Source organism: Myiozetetes cayanensis, unplaced genomic scaffold (assembly GCF_022539395.1).
Source record: "Myiozetetes cayanensis isolate MyiCay16 unplaced genomic scaffold, myiCay2020 scf14, whole genome shotgun sequence".
NCBI classification, from domain to species: domain Eukaryota; kingdom Metazoa; phylum Chordata; class Aves; order Passeriformes; family Tyrannidae; genus Myiozetetes; species Myiozetetes cayanensis.
Genome location: NW_026087048.1, coordinates 1,538,333 through 1,560,475, shown reverse-complemented (window position 1 = coordinate 1,560,475; position 22,143 = coordinate 1,538,333). Strand labels below are relative to the sequence as shown.

The 22,143-nt window shown below is 41.5% G+C and overlaps 1 protein-coding gene across 11 annotated transcripts in view; it reads left to right on the top strand.

Annotated features, from left to right (window-relative positions):
* Positions 1 to 21,688, top strand: part of VPS13C (vacuolar protein sorting 13 homolog C) — a 76,299-nt gene extending 54,611 nt beyond the window's left edge. For 3 of the 11 annotated variants that reach the window (XM_050309139.1, XM_050309136.1, XM_050309140.1), the window contains 19 exons: positions 312 to 547; positions 861 to 1,011; positions 1,961 to 2,101; positions 2,509 to 2,590; positions 2,689 to 2,758; positions 3,554 to 3,665; positions 4,261 to 4,374; positions 4,573 to 4,709; positions 4,954 to 5,035; positions 5,472 to 5,585; positions 5,798 to 5,873; positions 6,434 to 6,597; positions 7,659 to 7,704; positions 8,679 to 8,802; positions 9,567 to 9,681; positions 15,393 to 15,484; positions 16,729 to 16,852; positions 17,104 to 17,190; positions 18,367 to 20,048. In XM_050309139.1, the coding sequence (XP_050165096.1) occupies positions 312 to 547; positions 861 to 1,011; positions 1,961 to 2,101; positions 2,509 to 2,590; positions 2,689 to 2,758; positions 3,554 to 3,665; positions 4,261 to 4,374; positions 4,573 to 4,709; positions 4,954 to 5,035; positions 5,472 to 5,585; positions 5,798 to 5,873; positions 6,434 to 6,597; positions 7,659 to 7,704; positions 8,679 to 8,802; positions 9,567 to 9,681; positions 15,393 to 15,484; positions 16,729 to 16,852; positions 17,104 to 17,190; positions 18,367 to 18,465 (2,166 nt within the window). In that variant the 3' untranslated portion in view covers positions 18,466 to 20,048. Of the gene's footprint in view, positions 1 to 311; positions 548 to 860; positions 1,012 to 1,960; positions 2,102 to 2,508; positions 2,591 to 2,688; positions 2,759 to 3,553; positions 3,666 to 4,260; positions 4,375 to 4,572; positions 4,710 to 4,953; positions 5,036 to 5,471; positions 5,586 to 5,797; positions 5,874 to 6,433; positions 6,598 to 7,658; positions 7,705 to 8,678; positions 8,803 to 9,566; positions 9,682 to 10,483; positions 12,560 to 12,594; positions 14,502 to 15,392; positions 15,485 to 16,728; positions 16,853 to 17,103; positions 17,191 to 18,366; positions 20,049 to 20,431 lie in introns of those variants that run through there. The other 8 variants (XM_050309138.1, XM_050309137.1, XR_007628119.1 and 5 more) reach the window with 8 other exon arrangements.
* The last annotated feature ends 455 nt before the right edge of the window (positions 21,689 to 22,143 follow it).

The following is a 22,143-nucleotide window of genomic DNA, read 5'->3' as shown; positions in this document are numbered from 1 at the left end:
AAGAAAATAAAGAATAGCAAATATTTAAAGCCAAAGTGCCCTGAATTTTCAGGGTGGAAAACCAGAAGATTTTTACAATTAATTTTTAAACATTTTTGCTGTGAAAAGTAACACTTAAATTCCAAGTTGGAATATCCCAACCTCCCACTTGTTTTCAGAGTTAAGGTACAAGATGCAACCAAATCATCAGGAGACAGTAAAACAAACAGGGCAAGCACTGAGTTCTGCTTTGTGTGTGTGTGTGAAAGCTGTTCAGAACACCCAGCAGCAGCCTGGATTTACTGATGGAATCCACTTTTCTCCCAATGCAGGATGACTGTGGCCAGTTCCCCTACAATGCCAACACTCAGATCCACTGGGTGTCCTTCCTGGACGGGCGTCAGCGGGTGCTGCTCTTCACTGATGACGTGGCTCTGGTCTCTAAAGCCCGCCAGGCAGAGGAGCTGGAGCAACCTGACCAAGAAATAAACCTGTCCATCCACAGCCTGGGGCTTTCTCTGGTTAACAATGAAAATAAAAAAGAAATCTCTTACATAGGAATTACCAGGTACTGCACGTGGAAGTCTAAATACTCCTCTGAAAAATCAAAATGGGACAGCTTGTTATAATTTCAGTACTAGAGTTGAAAGGGATATATTTCCAATTTAGTTAAGTGGAAGCTTTTTAATTAAAGATAAGTTTTGCCTATACCCCTGTTGTGAAATTAGAGCCAGTAGGATTTAACTGCCTCCTTTTTTTGGCTTGCATTAAAGAAATAGTTTTTTTGATCCTGAGAAATTAGAATAATATATTTTACATCGTTTGCATGCACAAAAAAGGTATGAGGCCTCAAATTGTTAACACTGTTATTTGTCCTGCAGTTCTGGTGTTGTTTGGGAAAGGAAACCAAAGCACAAGTGGAAACCATTTAATCAAAAGCAAATAAACCTGTTGGAACAAGCCTATCAAAAGTATCTCTCTAAGACAGCTTTCCAAGGTCCTGGGTGGCATAAACTGGACAGCAACACTGAGGTATGTGTGGGGTTCAGTGTTTCTCTGCAGAACATGTGCAACAGCTAAAACTGATTGCTGCTCTGCTAAGCGAGGATAGATGCTGTTTTAGGAGAAACAGAAACAGAAAGCAACCTTTTTGATTGAATAGTTACACATTTTACACAGTACAATGTTTCTGTACTGTGGTGATACTGAGGCAATATTGAGGCATTCCCAGACCTGTGTTATGAAGTAAAAATCTCAAAGAATTTTGGTTTTGTGTGGTAGAGGAGGTTGCTTGGTGTGTGCATGCTAGTTGTGAACCTGTATTCACACTGAGGTGCCTTAAATTCTTTGTAGAAACCTTAGTTTGAGCTTCTTAGGAAGCTGCAGTTTCCATTGCTTGAGATGATAAAGGAGCCTGGAGTGTTCAGACTCTGTAAATCAATTCAATTACCTGATCTTTCTCAGACATTGATTGTACATGCCTGTGTTCCATGCATAAACTTAATGTATTTAAATGGCCAAGTTCAACACAGGTATTTTATAGGACCATAATCAGGCTTGTTTTCTATATCATCCTTTCATTTGCAAATCATGCATATCCTCTCAGCTGTCTGAACACTGAGGTTTTGTACATGCCAGTGGGGCATTTATAGTACATGATATCAAACCTTGTATCTGTAGGTCCTGTATCTATAGGGAAAGTAGTGAGCTGTGTGTAAATATCTGTAATTATCCAGTGTAATACAGAACTCATGAAGAAAATGTTACTAAGATGGCACAGGTTTCTGCTGAGGGACAACTAAAGCTACAATTGAATGTCTTTGTCAGACTGACTTGTGGTTTTTGTGGAGTAATCCAGTAGCCATGTGATCAGATCGGGGAATAAGGAAAACCCCAGGTTTTATTTGCTGGCCTGTTTACCAGGAACAGAACAGCTGATCGTCTCTCAGTCTATGTTAGCTCTGCTCCCTCCCACTTGCAGGTGAATTTCAGTAAGTTTCCCATGGAAATGCGTCTGCCAGTCCGGTGCAGCATCCGCCGGAACTTCCTGTCGGGAATTCAGGTGGAATTCAAGCAGTCCCCTCACCAGAGGAGCTTACGGGCTCAGCTGTACTGGCTGCAGGTACTGCCCCTCCTTCCCCGTGTCTGTGCACTGAGCAGGGAGCCTTGGGTTGTGTTCATCTGTGCCGAGCAGTGTCTCCAGATGTGGGGCACGTGGTGCCCAGGTTTGGTGTTCTGTTGGGCTGAGGGCAGTCTGAGTGCTGCAGTCAGTGTGTCCCTCAGGGCAGCCCTGGCAGTGCCCGTGGGTGTGACCCTCTGGGCCCATCCCTTGTGCCACACTGCCCCCATCTGAGCTTTCAGAGCTGATGGGTGCCATTGACAATAAAACCAGAGCAACCCCTTCACTCTGCCCTGCTCCCCCCAGATATGGCTGACATTCTTCTTCAACACAACCTCAAGTCTTCTAAAAGGGAAATTGTGTTTATCGTGTCACTAAAATATCCCTGTGATGATGCAATAATGTTTTAGGTGGATAATCAGTTGCCAGGATCGATGTTTCCTGTTGTGTTTCATCCTGTACCCCCTCCCAAGTCCATTGCTTTGGATTCAGGTAAGAGGAAGCCCATGGCAATATCAGATTTATTCAGCCAAGTAGCAACTTGGCAATTTATTTTAGGCATATTCTTAGCTGCTTTTTTTTCTATTTAGAACCAAAACCCTTCATTGATATCAGTGTCATCACCAGATTCAACGAGTACAGCAAAGTGCTGCAATTCAAGTGAGTTTAACACTGTGTTGTCACACAATTTTAGGGATTTAGTGTGTTTTAAATATATTTTAGAAGGGAACCTTGCTCTACAGTTTGTTCTCCTATCCAAACAACGCTTGACTTTTGGCTGGATTTTTAAATGTCTCCCATGAAAAAACATTGTTTTAAATGGAACTTGTTTTTAGAAAGCAGGGGCTGACCACATGATGGGGCTGTTATGCAAATTCTTTCATGATCAGAATAATTTCCATCTTGAACTGCACTATCAGAGTTGTGTGTCTGTCTGCTCAGTGCTGGGTGTTTGGTGCTCCAACAACAAATGATTTCAAGTGGCCCAGTACAGTATAAAAGGTTTGTTAGTGAGTATGTCTGTGTCTGGAGTTCCTGCACTAAAAATGAGACAGAAACATGATACTGATGGTTTCTAATGCAAATATCTGTACCCAGCTAGTGTGAATGTAGTATTTGAGGATGGTGAATTTTACTAAAATAAATATTCAATAGTATGACTTGAAGAGAGGCACTTGGAAATGTGTTGTTCAGGTTGTGCTATCCATGAAGGGCCTGGAATTGTAATGTGGGAATGGGGAAGTATTTGGTGATGGTTTTTAGATAAATTTTGCAAGTATTAGGGTTGAATAAACTACATTAATGTAGGTTTGTGTGGTCAATAAGCATTTCTGAGGGACATTGACAGTTGATACTGTAGATTGTGAATCCTGCCAAGCTCCAACTGTGTAGGGCAAGCGTGGGATAGTCCAGTTCAACTTCTCCAAGTATGCACGTTTGGTTTTCCCATTTTAGGTACTTCATGGTTCTTATCCAGGAAATGGCACTGAAAATTGATCAGGGATTTTTAGGAGCACTTGGTGAACTTTTCACTCCATCTACAGACCCAGAAGCTGAAAGACAAAGGGTAATGTGTGAGAAGAATTGATTTTTCCTGAAACCTTCATGGTTCTAGTGTTGCAAGTTCCTGAAAATTTCAGTTTAAATAAGTGAATTTGCATTTCACAAATGTGAATTAAGGGACATAATAAGATAGTTTTCAATTAGTATTGGTATTTCTGTTAAACATTTTCAGATATTCTATGTAAAAATTGTAACTTTGTGAGGAAATAAAAAATACCCCAAAGAACCTATGGAAGTGATTCCTTAAGTGACTGAGGAATTTAAGTGAATATCAGTGTAGTATAAAATGAAAAAATGACCCAGAAATTGTTAAATTGTTGTGTATGAGAGGTTTTTTTGTTTTGTTTTTGTGGGGTTGTGGTGTTGGTTTTTTATGCTGTTGATTGTTTTGGGGTTTTTTTTGTTTGTTTACCCTGGATACAAGAAATACATTAGGACAGTTAAATATTTAAGTAGTTAACTGTATTTGACTATGATTATTATTTCTACTCTTTATATATATGACATATATTTAGATATATGATTAATTATATTACATATATGCTAATGAGATAAACTTCCTTTTTTTTCCCCTTTTCATTTTGACATGACAAAACCAGTCTAAACTAATTCAGCCAGATGTGGATGCACTGAACACTGAGCTGATGGAGTCCTCCCTGACAGACCTGTCCATGCTCAGCTTCTTTGAACATTTCCATATTTCTCCAATTAAGGTATTTGATAATATATGTATCTATTTATATTAATACCAATGTGAGCACAAGCATGTTTGTTGAAATGGCACATTTCATCAGAGTTTTCCACTCTTTCACCGCTGATTGTTTTGCACATGCACCACACAATCTGTCTGCTGTGCTTTGGAGGTGGTTTTGGCCTTGATTTGTCTTGTTTTACTCATTTTATCTTGACAGTTGCATTTGAGTTTGTCTCTGGCTTCTGGTGGGGAAGCATCAGACAAGGGGGAGGACATGATAGCCATCCATTCTCTGAACCTGCTGCTGAAAAGCATTGGAGCCACTCTGACAGATGTGGATGACGTTGTTTTCAAGTAAGATGATAAAACTGGTGGGGTTTTTTAATATTTTGACTTTAGCTACTCTACACTTACTGATTGGATCCGTGGTAAACTTTGGTGTAAGTTTATACAGTTCCCTCTTTTCCTTGGGGGAAAGGGAGGAGTGAGGGATGAGGGGGTTTGGGATCCTTTTGAAGAGGATTGGGCTTCAGGATTACCTGAAGGCACTGAAGGAGGAAGGGTCTCCATTACTGATGTGTGATTATTTCTCTTTCAGACTCGCTTTCTTTGAAATCAAATATCAGTTCTACAAGAGAGATCAACTGATGAAGAGAGTTGTTAGACATTACAGTGAACAGGTAATTATTTAGTCAAGCCTTGTGTCAAATTTTGAGTATATGCTTCAGAGAATGTAGAAAATAGGAAAGAAAAGGTGAATACCTCTGAAAGCTACTAATTTATCTCATGATACTGCAGTAGGGATCTGGTGACACAATTATGAAAATGTAAACAGAGAAGTGTCCTTAAATGTGTTTTAAATTTTTTTAAATTATTCCTTCTGTTCTTTTTATTTTTATCTTTCTTCAGTAACAGTATCTGTTAGTTATCTAACATATAATACATCATCTGCCTAAGCCTATCTCCACTCTAGTAGGAGCATTTGAGTATTCTAACACCTTCCTTGGGCAGTAAATTACAAAGTGTACCACCTTTGGGTTCTGACATGAACTGTGTGTAACAACAGCTCCTAACACTGCTTTTGGGTTCTGCCTTTTTTCTCCCCTCATTATTTAGTTCCTGAAACAGATGTATGTCCTTGTGCTTGGATTAGATGTTCTTGGAAATCCATTTGGCCTAATCAGAGGCTTGTCTGAGGGAGTGGAAGCTTTCTTTTATGAGCCATTCCAGGTATGAGTCGCTGATCCTGTGACTGTGTGTTTATAGCAGGCTGGTAGAATATATTGGGAGGGTTGCAGTTTTGTTGTCACTGAACAGGTCAGAAAGCAGTAAATTTTTAATGTTAATTTTAAAGAAATAACATACTACCTTACTTGCATGAGTGTGAAGCAGATGCACCAATGCATAGTTCTGTTTCTATTTCTAATAAACCTCATTTTCAGGGTGCTGTTCAAGGACCTGAAGAATTTGCTGAAGGCTTTGTAATTGGTGTTAGGAGTCTCCTTGGCCACACAGTGGGTATGTGCCACATTGTTACTGCTGTGATAAATACCTGTGTGGTGTTTCACTGATGAGTATTTAAGTTTGTCACACTGTTGGCAGTATTTGTGATACGGATCATTCACACCTAATTTACCACAGACCATCTAAATGTCTGCTTTGTAGACTGAGCAACCAAACTGAGAAACACTGAATATGTAACTGAATTAATAACATGCTGTGCATGAATAAGAAACAGAATTCTAATGGACCTGAAATGTCTGGAGGACCCTGAGAAGTATTGTTAAGATGAGTTACTGTTACAATTACCTTAGATTTTTATTTAGCTGTGTCTTACAGCGATTAGAGAGAATATTATGTCATTCAGTATGCTATATATAGAACATGTAGTGATGTAAGAGTTCCCTTTCTCTGTGTGGATGGACATCCTGGAGTCTTCTCATGGCCAGCCTTAGGGATCTGCTCTGTGTAAATTCATCCTATCTAAACTGACTGTGAGGGGGATTTGCTGTGAATTGTTGTGTGTTGTCTGCTGTTGAGCTGTGCAAGAACCCCTGGTATGTGCCCTGTTCCCCCAGGTGGTGCAGCAGGGGTGGTGTCCAGGATCACTGGCACTGTTGGCAAAGGCCTGGCTGCCATCACTCTGGATGAAGAATTCCAGCAGAAAAGGAGAGAGGAAATGGGTCGGCAGCCGAAGGACTTTGGGGAGAGCCTGGCCAAGGGAGGGAAAGGCTTGTTACGGGTAAGAGCTCGGGGAGGAGGGTGTGATGTGCCCGCTGGAAATCCAGACTGCAAAACTACCCGCAAGGAAGGCTGATGCCTTCTCTGTCAGCTCATGAGCTGAGCAGGAGACACAAACAGGCAGTGCTTTACAGCACTCAGTGTGGGGTTTGAGCTCTTGGTTCTGGTCACAGGAACTGCAGTTAGGGTCCTGGGAAGGGAAAGTGTAGTGAATGACACTGATTGCTGCTGTGAATTAGATAAATAAACAAACACATTCAACCAATGTGTGAGGTAATTAAAGTAACTGGGCCCTTACTTGACCTTACAGTCAATTCTGTCAGTCAAGTCAACTGGCTGTGAATTGTGAGCTCTGCTGCATAAAAGAAATGACTTTCTCTGTGCTGAGGTCTTACAAAACTGCTGGGTTTTCTTGGCTCTAAGGAATGGGAGCATAAAGCAAGTAGGATATGTATAAAAGTAAGTACTACATTGGGTTGGAGATGCTTTTTTTCTGAAAGAGAAGCTGTGCAACCACTGTATTTTTTTGGTAATCTAAAACTGGGAGTCTCTTCTGGTTGCTGGAAGATCACATCTGTTTCTGTGTATGAGAAAAACCTGACATAAACCAAGACTGAGAGGTCTGTAGTACATGACTGCAAATTAAGTCTTCTAATAATTTCCATCACACTCCATTCAAAATAAAAACAGCCAATGTATTTCTAAGTAATTATTAAATAGTAAACATTGTGGAGTTGACTCTGATACTGTTTCTAAGATACAGGAAGTTATGTCAGGGCATTTTCATTCATCTGCCTTAGTGTCTTTCAACAGCTCGACCTTTCAAGTCTCCTGGAGAATTATTTGCTGTTAATTTACCTTGCCCTAATTGGTATCACTTACTCATGACTGGGAATTCTGGCAGCTTCCTGTTGGTAGTGAAAGGAAAATAATTAGTGAATTGTTGCAGGACTGGTGATTACTGTACAGCAGATTGATTAGTCCTGCCAGCACACTGGACTGAATGCTCTAACTGGACTCGGAGCATTCCAGTTCCTGAGTGGGAACTTTATTCTCTTTTAGGGGGTTGTTGGAGGTGTCACAGGCATCATCACCAAACCAGTGGAAGGTAAGCACTAGGGCTGCACTGCACTGCAGTCCTTCACAATTGATTTTGTAATTTTAACAAATATCAATCTAAGTGTGGTGATGCTAAGGCATAGCAAGATTTATAGTTCTAGTCATATAATGATTTCTTCAGATATCTTTAGTATTGGCTTACCACCTTTTCAACCCTTGTATGAGTTAACAAATGATTTGTGCTCATGATGTATTTTGTTGGGGCTGCTGTAGAACCCAATTTATTGTTTAAAACCAAAATAAAGATACTGAAAGTAATAAAATAAATTAAAATTTTTTGGGACTCCAGAAGTTGGAAAAATCTTAAAAAGTAAATTTGGCTTTATGACTGAAATCAGTATTTGTTCCTGTTACTTCATCAGTACGATAGATAATGAAAATCATCCAAGCTAAAATGGCCCTTACTAATCTGAGTCCCAGTGATGCAGTGTTGGGAGTCAGTTGTTACTGTGTTGTACTGGTACAGCTTTGGGGTGATTCTTTGGTCTGTAGTCCTTGTCTCATTGGTGCATGAACACACATGCTCTCCAAACTCTCTTTTTGCTCTTCCATGGTTATGTGTCAGCAGATACATGTCATTTTCTGATAGCAGGAGTTCTCTTCCCTTACATTTGTGCATCTGAGTGTCTTCAGAATATTTGTTCTTACTGTCAGCCTGGAAGAGCTGCTCCATTGGCCACACTGAAAGTGTGAGCAGGAGAGTCTTGGGAACATCTCAGTTGTGCTGCCTTGGAGCCTGGTGAGGTATAAAGTGAACAGTGATGAGTCTGAACACACCAGGAATCAACGTGTGCCTTTCCCTGGACAGCTTTTTGTCAGGGTGGATTGGATGGAATCAGTGGCCATGGCTGTTTCCATCCAAACCACTCCTGGTGCAGCCTGGAGCAGCAACGCTTTCATTCTGTGCTTTATGTCTTTAAAGTCACTAAAACTACTGCTTTTTTTGTTCCCTTTCTTTCAAAGGGGCTAAAAAAGAAGGAGCAGCTGGATTCTTCAAGGGCATTGGGAAGGGGCTGGTGGGAGTGGTGGCCCGGCCCACGGGAGGCATCGTGGACATGGCCAGCAGCACCTTCCAGGGCATCCAAAGGTACAGGGCTCACCCTTCTCCACCTTCCAGGGCATCCAAAGGTACAGGGCTCACCCTTCTCCACCTTCCAGGGCATCCAAAGGTACAGGGCTCACCCTTCTCCACCTTCCAGGGCATCCAAAGGTACAGGGCTCACACTTCTCCCAGGGGTAACGGGGTCCAGAGTGCCACACAATGATTTGTGTTAAGTACAACATGCAGGATGATTTGGGAGGTTGAGAAATGTCTTGTAGCCTGTAATGAATGTCTTCCATAATGATCTGGAAATGGCTGCTTCGGTGTTGTAGTTCAGGTAGACAATAACTAATCAATTTTCTCCTTTCACTCCTTCCCCTGATGGGAAAGGAATTTAAAGATCTTGTGTAAATTTTACTTTAGAGGTAGGTTTGGGTATTATTGGGTGCAAATACCTAAATGTCATTTAAACTTACTGTAAAAAGTTAGACCACTGAAATTTTCAGAGTAAAAATACCCAGTTAGAAATTTGGTCAGCGGGAACTTCTTGTGTTTTAAGGGGACCTTTGGGTAGTGTGTTCAATATACTTGAGAACTCTCAGTAAATTATCTGCAGTTGGGAGTAAACTTCTCCAACTCGTTCTGTAGCTGTTTAATTGGCTGATGCTACTTTTGATTTATTATCAGCAGTGGGTCTTTGCACCTGGAGGGTACCCAGGAAGTGCCAGTGGGATATTTTACAACTGATATATTGGTTGAACTCAGAAATGATTCAGTTTACCACAACACTGTTGCACTGTCCATGGCAGGGTGGCAGAGTCGACTGAAGAGGTGTCCAATCTGCGTCCCCCACGGCTCATCCGGGAGGATGGCATCATCCGGCCCTACAACAGGGTGGAGGCTGAGGGCTATGACCTGTTTGAGGTAAGTCTGGCACTGTAAATACAGCTCAAACTCTCTCACCTTCAAGGTTCCAGAAAGAGGAGTTGTGAACAAGCTGCCAGGGATGTGAGGCTGCCATGAACTGCAGTAAATATTTGCCCCAGCCTATTCCATGGGGCAAACCTGGAGAGCAGGGAAAGCCCAGAGCTTGGAGTAAGCTGGATGCAAAAAACTGCAGCACTGCTGGTCTGTGGTCTGTAATCACTTACCTCGTGCTCTGGAAGGGGGGAGGAGGATGAAGAATTATTGGGATTAAGATTTGAATATCTGGAGACAAAAACGTTCCGATACTCAGTTCTAATTTTTGTCATAATAACAAAGCTGAGGTTGGTTTACAAACTAAGCAACTTTTAAAAAAGATTAATAGAGCTTGAATGGTTTGGTCGTATCAGCAGTTGAAAAAGCTGCCTGAATTCTCAAAATACCACTTTTTGGTTTTTCCTTATGCTGTTCATAATAGCAATCTGTCATAGCCACAGGCATTGTGGGGATGTTTAGCCTGCTCCCTCACATGGATGTGGCTGACATATGGAGCAGCAGTAACATTAGTTTTCAAGTCCTAGATAGTCAGAATCTGGTTAATTTGTAATTCAGGCTTCATGCTCTTAAAACATACCTTAAAATGCTTATTTTGTCGCTAAAAGAGTAAAATAACTGTCTACATTAACACAGTAAGACCAGAACTTGCATATTTGCTACTTGCTTCTAGATGGTCTTTTAATCTTTATTTCCTGCTCTATTTCTAATATTTCTTTTCTTTCTCCTTCTCTCCTGGCACACGCAGCAAGAACTGGACTAATGGAGTAAACATTTTCCATATTTCTCTTCTATTTCTGTCACGGTCTTTTATCTGCCTTAAATACTTAGATGAAGGGCATGATTGCATTGAACATGTCCTCTCCATTCATATCTCTTCTGTGTAGCAGTTGAATAAAACAGTGTTCCATGTTGTCTGGGCTAAGAAAACCAACTTGAATTACCATCTGCAGTAAGATTAGATGAGTGAATAAGATGGGAGAGGCAGGCAGGGGTTGTCTCCTGTTTATTTGGGTTTTTTTGCTCCTTATGAGTGGCAACAACAGAAGGCACTTGGAAAAACGACTGTGGTGGGTTAGATCCTGAGTTCATTTATTTATTTTTTTATTAGCATCCTGGAAGAGCCAGGGCTGTGGAATGAGGCAGAAAGCACCGTTTTGTGCAAAATGTAAAATAGTGCCATCGAATGGAATTCACTTCTGGGAAAGTGCTTACAATTCCATGAGCTGTGTGCATATAAATGCTGACACAACTTGTAGCTGTGGTGTCTGTGCTGTGCCAGGGGCCTGTCAGCTTTACAGCCCATCACCCACCATGCCTTCAGTTACCACTGCTGCTTTATGAACATTCCCAATCAAACATCCAGCAGCTGAGTGGACTCTGCGTTTCATTCACAGCATCTTTGGGGGCTTTGCTGTTCACCAGAATTAAAGAGGTGTAAACTTTCAGCTGTTAACAGGAACTTACACGCACACATACCCAGATATATTTTAACAAATAAATATATATATATAAAAATATAGATATCTGTTTCTAAATGAAGCGGTGCCATAAATTTCATTACTAACAAGCATCTTAGGAATGAGCAAGCTAAGCTTAACAAGCTGTGGTCAGAGCAAATTTTTTGCCTGTCAGAGGGGAAAAAAGGTTGAACAGAAACGTCTCTGCCACCAATGCCTTTTTAGTATTTAGTGGTCAATTCAAAATGGTTTAAAAAAACATTCAGTGATTTTTTTGTTGTTGTTGTTAACTGATTAAGTGTAATTAAGTTGTGATATACTGAGCAGGTCACATTGTGTCTGCTTGAGGTTTTTTAATTTTTTTCACTATATTTTTTACATCTAGAAAAAGGGAAAAGGTGGCACAATTAACACTGAAAACTGGGTATTATAAACTGGATATTTTGCATTTCCTGCACATCTGGTATTTATGTTTTTCTTAGATCTAAATGGTGCAGATTGGAATTGTGTACTAACCAGGATACTAACTCTGTGTAGTTCACTATATATAGTTTGTTTCTCTCAAGAAGTCACTTAGTTGAATACAGGGGTTTTGTTAATTAAGTATTTTGATTATTTCAATTATTTAATTATTTTAATTGGTTGTTATGCTAGAGGTGAATGCTTGGAAGGTTTGTTTTCTAATGTAAATTAGAAGCAAGAGGGGACAGTGTCTTTACCGGAAATAGGATATTTAACAGAAAGATGGGTCAGATAGTTTTATGTGCATTTATGAATTTAATCACAATAGGTGCAAGTGCTGTTTATTTTTGGATGCAGTTTTGATGCTATATTACAAGTAGCTTAACCAGAACCCCCACCCTCTCATCTATTTTAACTACATCTAATGCCTGTGTCCCTTTAAAATAAACACGTGCTTCCAAAGCTGGAACCTTGCAAGGTTACCTGAAGGAATGGATGCCTCAATCCAGTGACTGGATGAAAAAATGCTTAATTTGAATAGCTGTGTGTGAAATACAGACACTGGTAGGCACTGGAGCTTGTCCTGGGAGGAGCTGCTTCAAAGACAAGTTGCTTTTTTCCACTGGTAAGCGGCTTTGAGGTGCAGACTGAGGACAGGAGCCAGGTGGAGTAGATGGGTTCAGGTTTGTAAAGTTGTTTCTGCAGTTCCTTTTCCCAGGAGTGCTGGGTCTGGTGGATCTGGGCTGGGTAGGGATGTGCTCAGTCCATGCAGAGCTGGTCCCATTGACACCCTGCAGGCCGTGCTGTGGCAGATCCCATTGACACCCTGCAGGCCGTGCTGTGGCAGATCCCATTGACACCCTGCAGGCCGTGCTGTGGCAGATCCCATTGACACCCTGCAGGTGTTACTGTGGCAGATCCCATTGACACCCTGCAGGCCATGCTGTGACCGGTCCCATTGACACCCTGCAGGCCGTGCTGTGACCGGTCCCATTGACACCCTGCAGGCCGTGCTGTGGCCAGTCCCATTGACACCCTGCAGGCTGTGCTGTGGCCGGTCCCATTGACACCCTGCAGGCCGTGCTGTGACCGAGGTGGCTCCCCCGCTCTGCAGAGCTGACCCCCTGCACTCCCACACCGTGCAGTGCCCGAGCAGGACGTGCTTCCATTTCCCAGTTAAGGATGGAGCTTTATAAAGAATGCACAGCACCTCCTGAATAATTGAGGCAGGGTGGTGAGGCTGTTGTGTGGCAGAGAGAGAGCACAGGCTGTGCAGGGAACTGCAGATTCTATTTCTGGTTGCCTCCCTGTTCTGCTGGGGAAATCTGCACTGGTTCTTTCGCTTCCCTGTAAAATAAGAATGAGTGAACTTCTTCAAAGTGCTCACAGAGAGAACAGCTTTGGAGAAAGATGTCTGAATTTTCAGTGTGCCGATCATGGAGTGATTTCCATCCCGTGCAGCCCCCTTGTTCCGCAGTGGCACCACCACTGTGCTGGCACCTCTCAGGTGGATTGGGAATAGCTCTGGGAAATCCTGCGTCTTGCAGGCACAGCCCTCAGAGGGAACTCTGCCTTTAGGAACATACTGCATGGAGAATCTAAAAATACTGCCAGGATTGCTTCTGAAGTGATGAGAAAGCAGCCTTGCTCTCCAAAGCTCTGAGCCTGAATAGAGAAACATGCTTATGAATAAATCTGTTTAAATATGTGGCATGTCTAATTTCTTCGTGTTCAACAAAAGGCTTTAGAGTAAGGATAGCAGCCTTTGAGTTGCAGTCTTCACATGCTGGTGGGTTTTACTCTTTCTTAAATCTTGCACTTGTTTTTGAAACAGCTGTGGTTCAGGTGTAAAATGGGAGTTCATATTTTCATTTTAGTAGTGTCCTGCCATCTTTGTTCTAATGTCTTGCAGACACTTTGAGATAAGAAGTCTTGCTGGCATTTTTTATTTCCTTTCATGTGCACTGTACAGTTTCAGAAATTTTTAAGATGGTCAGAAAGGGATATTTTTTTATAGAAGGTATCAACTCTATGGTTTTAATTGCTGATACATGCTAAATTAAAATGTCTTTCAAAACTTCACATCATTAGAGAGCAAGTCGAGGATAACACTATGCTGTTGATTTCAGTCTTGAATATTCATCCACTTTGGGGCTTAAAGGATTTTTGGGTCATTTGTGATATATGATGATGCTTTAAGACATTTGTTGAACTTGTAGATATATGAAAATAAAATGCAGATATAAATAAATGTTGAACCTTCTTTCAATTGCATCTTATGTAAGCTGATCTTTCAATTTTGGTTACTTAAACTACACAGAGTTCTTAGCCTGTATGGTTGACCCCAGATAAATGTGGAGTCAAGTGGAACTTCTGTTCACATCTTACCAGTTTAATGGGTCCAACTGTGGAAATACAGAAGGAGATTTATGTTTACACGAAATAACTAAAACCATACTCAGTTTTTAGTCCTTCCTCTTGAGCTTGTTCTTCCTAGTTTGTCAGAAACAACTTGAGGCTATTACTGTTATACAGAGGCTGAATTGCACAGTAACAACTGTAAATTAACTGGCAGTCATCCCACCTTGCTCTGCAGAGCATCAGACCCCTTTTGGGACATCCAGGTGCAGGCTCTTGCCAAGCACTGATGTGAAGTGCAAGCCTTCTGCACCCAGGCTTTGTTCCTTGTGTGCCCTCATGTCCTGCCCAGGAGCTGCACATTCCTTGGGTGATGAGAAAGGTGGTTGTGCTGACCTGGAGGGTACAGAGCTAACGTGCACTGATATTATGGCTGTGTAACTTCCTTGCTAATTTTTACTGATTAAACATTATTTGCAAGTGGAATGTGTGTTTTGTAAAGATTTTTTGCATGTGAGGGGAGCCAGTAGTTGGCACAGATTTCTTCTCATACTCACTTTGAGGCTGGGTTTTATTATTATTAATTTCATACTTTTGTCTTTCTCCACACAATGTTCTGATGTGTATTCCTTTCCCACAAACACATTCATGTGTCTCTGTGTGAATCTTGTTGCCTTTAATCCAGTATTATTGTAAATCTCATGTAGGGGTGACTGTGAGACTGCTCTGTGCTGCTCTGTGTTGATGGAATGTAAACCTGGTGACATGTGCTCAGAAACATTATACTTAATTAAACTGCATGAACAGAACAGGAAATATGAAAAACAAAGTTTAGTAACTGCCAAAAAAAATCCTAGGGGTACTTCAGTACTTGATTTCAAACCTTTCTCTATAGTCAGAGTTTGTCCCTTGAGTTGAAGTTGCCTAACCAAAACATGGTGAGTAATTTAATCTGCACTTCGATCTCTCCTCATATTTTGGATGTTGAAGAGGCACATCTGTCCAGTGCTCCAGAACCTGGGCTGGAGGTGCACTGACAGTTTGTATCTTGGTAGTTTCTAAGGGCCTGGGTCATGTGCTGCCTCCTTTGAAAGGTCCTGCTGCAGGATTTTCCCTCTGGAATGCAGTCTGCAGCGTGGGCTGCAGCAGAATGAACATTGCTGAGCAATTATTAGCACAGAAAGGAAATGAAAGCTGAGGAAATGGTCTGATCCTGCAGTGTCAATGTTCCACCTGGGAGTGGAACAGAGCAGACCTCTCAGTGACTCACTGAGAGCCTGCCTTAAACACCTGGTGCAGTGAGGTGACTTTTTGGAAGGCTTTGGAACTGAAGGCACCACTTGGAATTGTCTTTGATGATTTCTGTTTCTGTTCCAGAAACTGCACATCAAAAAGCTGGAAAAGGAGATGTATCGGTACCACTGTGCACTTCCAAGGGGCAGGAGAGCAAACCTTGTTGTCACCAACAGGTACTCAGGTTTGAAGGGCTTGGCATGATCCCAGCTTGGGGATCAGACATCTGGCTGAGTCCAAACTGGTGGCTGTTCTCTGCATATGTACTTTCCCTGTCTACTTCTTTCTTGATTTTTAAACTATTTTATTCTGTTTCCTTTATGGAAAATGTAATCTAGTTATGATGTCAATGCTGGATGCTGATTTGGGAAAACAGTTTACTCTGAGATCAGGGATCCTTTCATCATACTGGAGAGAAATATTCTTTTTTTCTCTTTGCTTTTAATTTTTCAAATTACCTCGTGATAAGTGTTAACAGTCAACAGTTTGATAATGCACATGTTTGCAATCTTATTAATTACAGGATATTCTAAATGAACTTTTAAACTTTGGTAGCAGCATGAAAATTAATATTTAACTCATCAGACAATTTTTAAAATTCAGGGTGTTGCCAGTCTTGGCTACACAGTTTGGGGACTCAAAACTTTCTAAATACATTTGGATGATGGGAAAGGGTTATGATCTCCACATCCCATATGGCACCAATTCCCTGGATGGATGAGATAGGCTCATCCATAGTAAGAGCATGGAGTGATCCCACCATGTGTGTTTTACCAGGACACCTCAACATTCCTGAGCAGTGTCAGTGAAGGAGAGTTGGGTGATTTAGTTATTTACACCTCCAGATATATCCCAGAATCCCAGAATATGCTGAGCTGGAAGGGCTCCACAAGGATTATGGAGTCCAACCCTCAGCCCTGCACAGGCCCAGCCCCAAGCATTCCCACCCTGTGCCCCAGAGGATCATCCAAAGCCTCCTGCAGCTCTGGCAGCCTTGGGGCTGTGCCCACTGCCCTGGGGAGCCTGTTCAGTGCCAACCACCCTCTGGGGGAAGAACCTTTCCCTGAGATCCACCCTGAGCCTGCCCTGACACAGCTCCAGCCGTTCCCTGGGGGCTGTCCCTGGTCCCCCCAGGGCAGAGCTCAATCCTGCCCCTCCTCTGCCCCTCCTGAGGAGCTGCACTGCTCTCCTTATGCTGATTCTTCTCCACATGCATAAGATCTGTAGTTGAACTCCAGTCAGAGTTCTCAGACAAAGTGACTGTCTGAGAACACATTGAGGAAATACAGGTCTGCTGTGAGTGGATACTTTTGATTATCACAGACAATGCCTTCTTAAACAAATGTTCTGTTTTGCCTTTCCAGCAAAGTTCTCGTCTCAGGGAGAATTTGAGCATTAACTTTTGTGTTTCTGTGAACAGGAGAGTGATTTATGTGAAAGAAGTGGAAATCTTGGGCCATTTAACAGTAGAGTGGGATCACTTATTTGAAGAATTTACACGCTGCCCTTCCTATGCAGGAAATACTTTAAAATTAACTGTTCTGGTAAGAAAAACACGTAAAGTTCCTTCTATTTAACACCAGTTAGACATCCAAACATGCTCTTAACTTATTTATGATTCTAACTTCTAACTAAGGGACTGTATGACAGGATTTATGTAAAATTTCTTGAGGTTGGATTGGACAGAGACCACGTTTAAATCTAACCTGAAGTTGACATTCGAGCCATTTAAGTATCAGACTGTGCATTCTTGTTTTGTGAGTCATCTGAAGCCCTTTTTTGTTCCCCTCTGCAGCAGGATCAAAGGATGTTCCAAAGAAAGGACAGTACAGGTCATGAATGTGTAAAGACAGTTCAGCTTCAGGATGAAACCACAGCAAGGGTATATTCTTTTTTTTTTTCCCCCCATTCTCCTTCTTTCCTTGTGATGTTGTTAACAGTTGTTGAACTCAGCATGTAAAGAGATGGCAATGTTCAGAGACCCATTACAGAATGGGCTGCTGTGCCTGAGGACCATTTCTCACAGTTTCAGGTTGAAAAAGGAGTTAAACCAGGAGAATGATGAGGCAAGATAGGCCAAAGCATTCGAGAGAGTTTATGCAGTAATAATTTAAGGGTGAAGTTGCACAGTCTTAGGTTTTGTATGTTAAAGCTCATTAAAGGAAAATATTTCCAGTATCTACAGTACTAGTTTTACTTTATGGATTAAAAAAAGCCCTCACAATCTTTCCAAACGCTTCAGCTTTTGCTAAGTACTGGAATTACTCAGGTGAAATCAGAGTGGCCATCTGAGCTCCCCCAGGGCATGGTTTGGTTTGGTTCCCCCCCTTGGCATTTACATGTTACACTGACATTCATTTTCTCAGACTAGGGATATGTTAATATTATGTATACACATTTTATGCATAATGCACAATGTGTTTAATGTTGGGCAGTTGAGACATGAGGTTTTTAACTAATTGGTTGTATTCAGGAATTCAATAAAAATGGCTGGTTCAGTAGCACTGCTTTGTTAAGCTGTTTTAATTGTAGAACTATCGTTAGGTTCTATTTTAATTCCTCCCTTTCTGGATTTCAACTAACAATCCAGTTTGAAAGTGTTTTTCATTGCAAATATTATCAAAAGTGCCTCCTGTCATTTAGAACTGGTTTTTTAATTGCTGTGAATTATTCTCTGCAAACCTCCTGCTTGCTTGGCCTGAACAGAGTCCTGTTCTGGAGCTCTTTGCTTAGACTGAATGTAATAGTGGGAGGCTCTCAGTGGTTTTCTATCCACTTTAGAACCCCCAAAAATTGATTAATTAATTTAATCTGATAGTATATTTTCCTCAAAAAGCCTTGTTGTTATGGTATTCAAACTTTTGCTAAAAACACAATGTGTAGCAACAGGAACAGAGCAAATCAAAAGCTGACACGTGGCAATGAATGGGCCCAGTAGGTTGTAGTGCTTGGTCAGTATATTTATTTCTATTAGAAAGGTGTACCTAATTGTGAATAACATCATTAATGGTACTAGAAGATCCCCAGTGGATTGACAGTGTTTCTTGTTGTTTTCCAGTGGATTTGTGGTGCCATTCAGGAAGCCCAGGCAACAAGAAATCAGCAGAAGCTGGTGAAAAGAGCATCGTTGCAGTTGAAGAAACCACAAATGCCTTGATAATGGTAGGATTTGTGGGGTCTGACCTTTGGGGTGCAGTTGTCTCCCTAAAACTGATTAGAAACAACACGGAAATGTTGGGCAAAAATAAAGATAAAATGCCTGGGGTCTTCTTTCAGAGTTAACAGCCATTAACACTGCAGTTTCAGAAGCTGTGCCTCTGTGGGAAACAAGGGATTTCCTTATTCTAAAATGTGCATTGAAGTGCAAAATTTAAGGTTTCCAATGAAAAGTTTTTCCACTCTGAAATTTTATTTTCTGCCCTCTTTTTTATGTCAGGGAAATGGATTCTGTAATAAAGTGCTTATCTTATTTGCACTATAAGTTTATGGTTTACAGGCAGGTTGTAGTACTCGTGGTTCTAGTGGTTTGCAAAATGAAGTACTTCTGCTAATGACTGAAACTAATTAAAAAATCCTTCTATTTTAGGCAGCATTCTCCTTAAATTAAGAAAGAAGTGTGCACAATTTCCCTACTATAATTTCCTCCCTGTCTGTTTAGTATTAGAAAATGCTGCACTGGGGCAACATAAGAATGAGAATATATGAGAGAAATAGGCTCCTGTTGTCTGGAAATGCTTCCTTGGGAATGCTGTCACACTGTAAATGGAAATATGCACTTTAAAAATGGAAATCCTCTTCACTGTCACGTGCATGTCCATGGCTTTGGTTGTGTCACTGGAGCCTGAAGACTCCTCCAGGAGGAGCAGCACACTGGCTTTGCCACTGCATGTCCAAGCTCAGATCCAAGTAATGAGCTTCCCTCTTCCACCCCACGGGAAGAGTGGATCTCATGGAGTTCAAACTCACTTCTGACACAACATTTTGGTTGCAGCTTCTCTTCCTGAGCACTGTTAGCATTCAGGTCAGCACAGTATTTAAACACCACGTACATGCCTGGTTCTTACTGCTCTGAATAACCCCAGGATTCACTGAGACCACTTCATTCTTCACATGAGGCACGAACAGCAGTGACTGAGAAAGCAGGTTTGGAGTTCAGTGTCAGTGAACTGAGAACTCCTGCTCTCAGGCTCTTGAATAAGATAATCAGTGTCCTTGAGAATACTTACTCATGAAAATTTACCCTTTCTTCACTTGGGAAGAATAATTTCTGGGGGTTTTAATTTCATTTTGTACTAGATAATAGCTATATATATATATATGAACTTGATGAATCAAAATGACAATATTTTTGCACAGATCTGTTCAGTAAGTCGAGCAAACAGGAGAACCAGGCCTGGATTTTCAAACTCTCTTTACACTTAAAGGCAGGTGGATTCTCTAAATGCACTTTTAACCTGTACCTGTGAGCTCACCAAAGTTAGAAAGCCGAAGGCATTTTTAAGCTGCCAGACACAGAACTTGTAGGGAGCATTGCAGACATGATTTTATTGCTGTTGCATGCACATGGCTATTCATCCAGTTTGCTATGAGATAAAAAAATATGGTACAGCCTTTAATTCTGTGCTATCACCTGTTTTCTACAAAGCTCTGCTCAAACATTAAATAAATTACCTGTCTGGGTTGTATGTATTTCAAGCCCATGTATAAAAGAAAGACAATAAATTTTTATATGCAAGTATCTGTGCTCTGATTTGAAGTGTGGTTGCTTCTCCAGTGTGTTAAATGCTGTTGGTTTGCCACGTCCCTGACCCCATGGAGGAACAGCTGGAGTCCCAGGGTACTGAGGAGAGCTTTGCACAGCTCAGCACTGCTTGTTTTCTGGCATCTCAGGGACACTTGTGTGTGTGCTGCCTCCTCACTCACACTGGAAAAGAGATTTCACTTTAGTCTGTGCATGTCCAGGCACTACCATGGGTCTGTTTTTAGGTGGAGAATTGGAGCTTAAAACAGTTCTGGAGACACCTTTCTGACTCCACTCTTCTGCTTGGTTCAGTTTCTTTGGTAAACTTTCTGGCTTGAATTGTAACCAGTAGATATTTTATTTTCTAACTTTCTGTGCTTAGGTCACTCCCTCTGTAAAACAGTCTGAAGAAGCAGTAGTTCTGTTCTGAAATGCATTCTTTGCAGTGTGGGTTGCTGCCTGAGTTTGACCTGGTGGATGAGCCCCAGCTGAAGTGATGGGTGACCTCCTTTACCACTTGGATCAAGCACTCAGGAGGACATGAGAGAGGAACCCCATTTCTTGCTGAAGTTTGGGACCAGTAGGTTTGGGACCAGGAGGTTTCCAGTGCTTGCCCTGTGCTTTCCTCACGTGTTCCATTCCATTTTACCTCGTGTCTTTCTGCCTTTGCTGCTGCTTTTGAAGCAGCTTTCAGCACAGCTGCCTCCTCTCCAGCTGCAACAACTCCTGGCTCTGCCGAGGCTTTGCCCTCTGGCTTTGGCAACTCTTCCCTGTTCCTTGTCCATTCTCTTCCTTAAGCTGGTATATTTTCTTGCAGTGCTGGCTGAGGGAGTTGAGGGACAGGGAGGGTGTCTTGGCTGCTCCTTGGCTGGATGCACAGCAGAAGAACCACTGAGAATGAAATCCTGTTTAGATGATCTGGAGGGGGAAGAGGGTAACAGTGTGTATTCAGTCAGTCTTGAGTGATGAATTTCAGCCAGGTGCTACGATGCAAAGTGAAGAGCTTTCTCAAGGATTTTGCCTTTTTCTTTCTTCTTCTTTCTATCTTTTTTTTTTTTCCTGTCTGCCACCAGAGTGTTTTTCCACACCTTTCAGATTTTGTGCTTCCCTGAAGCTCTGGGCTTTTTCAGTATTACTGAGCACACCAAGCTGGCCAGACCATTGAGATCTTCCTGCCTTGCCATGAGCTCCCAGAAGTTTTTGCTGTCTCAAAAGCCACGTTTTACTGAATACTGACACAGTAAAATCAGTGTTAATTAGAACTCCAAGCAAATAGGCCAGGCCTGGGTCCTTGCTTTGCTTCAGTTGCTCCCTTGCTTTCTGCATCATCACAGGTTTCTCCAGCTCTTCAGAAGCATTTCTTGTTGCAAGGCATGGGTGAATGTTTAGTCCTTGGGACTGTTTTCTCAGGCTCTTGCTGGAGCTGAAAACTTGAGCCTCCTTTTTGAAACTCTCCCATCCTTGCTCCACAGATGAAGAACATTCTACCCTTCCTCAATGCAGATCTCACCAGTAACCATTTAAAAGGACACTGGCAGAAAAATTGTAATACAATCAAACTGTTCATTGAAAAACATGTTAATATGCTTGTGCTTATGCTTTTAGAACTATTAAATGCTTTAAAATAAAGACAACGATGAGAACTTCTGAAATAGCTGGACATAAATAATGACATAATGGACATGGTTCTTCACAGGATGGTGCTATCAGTTCCACTTTACTTAAGGAGCTTTTTATTTTGATGATTTTCATTGTATTTCTGCCCAGTCTGGAGAAATATAAATCTTCACATGCTGAAATGTTGTATTTTGAAAATGTGATCGAGTTCTTTACTAATTCCTTACATGAGTTTGGTCCATTTCGCTGTTAATGTTTAAAGGGATTTTTAGGATCTCTTTCAATGGGAATTGTCATTGGATTTTATTTAGATTTTTTCCTCTTAAGATGGCCCTGTGTTTGTTGACTACCACCAGTCATTCTCTACTGCATTACAATAAGCCACTCACTTAAAACTACTGAAACAGTGAAATTTTAAGGAAACAAGTGCCATCAGCAGCCACCTGCAGCTGAAGAAGGGGGGACTGTGCAGTGTCA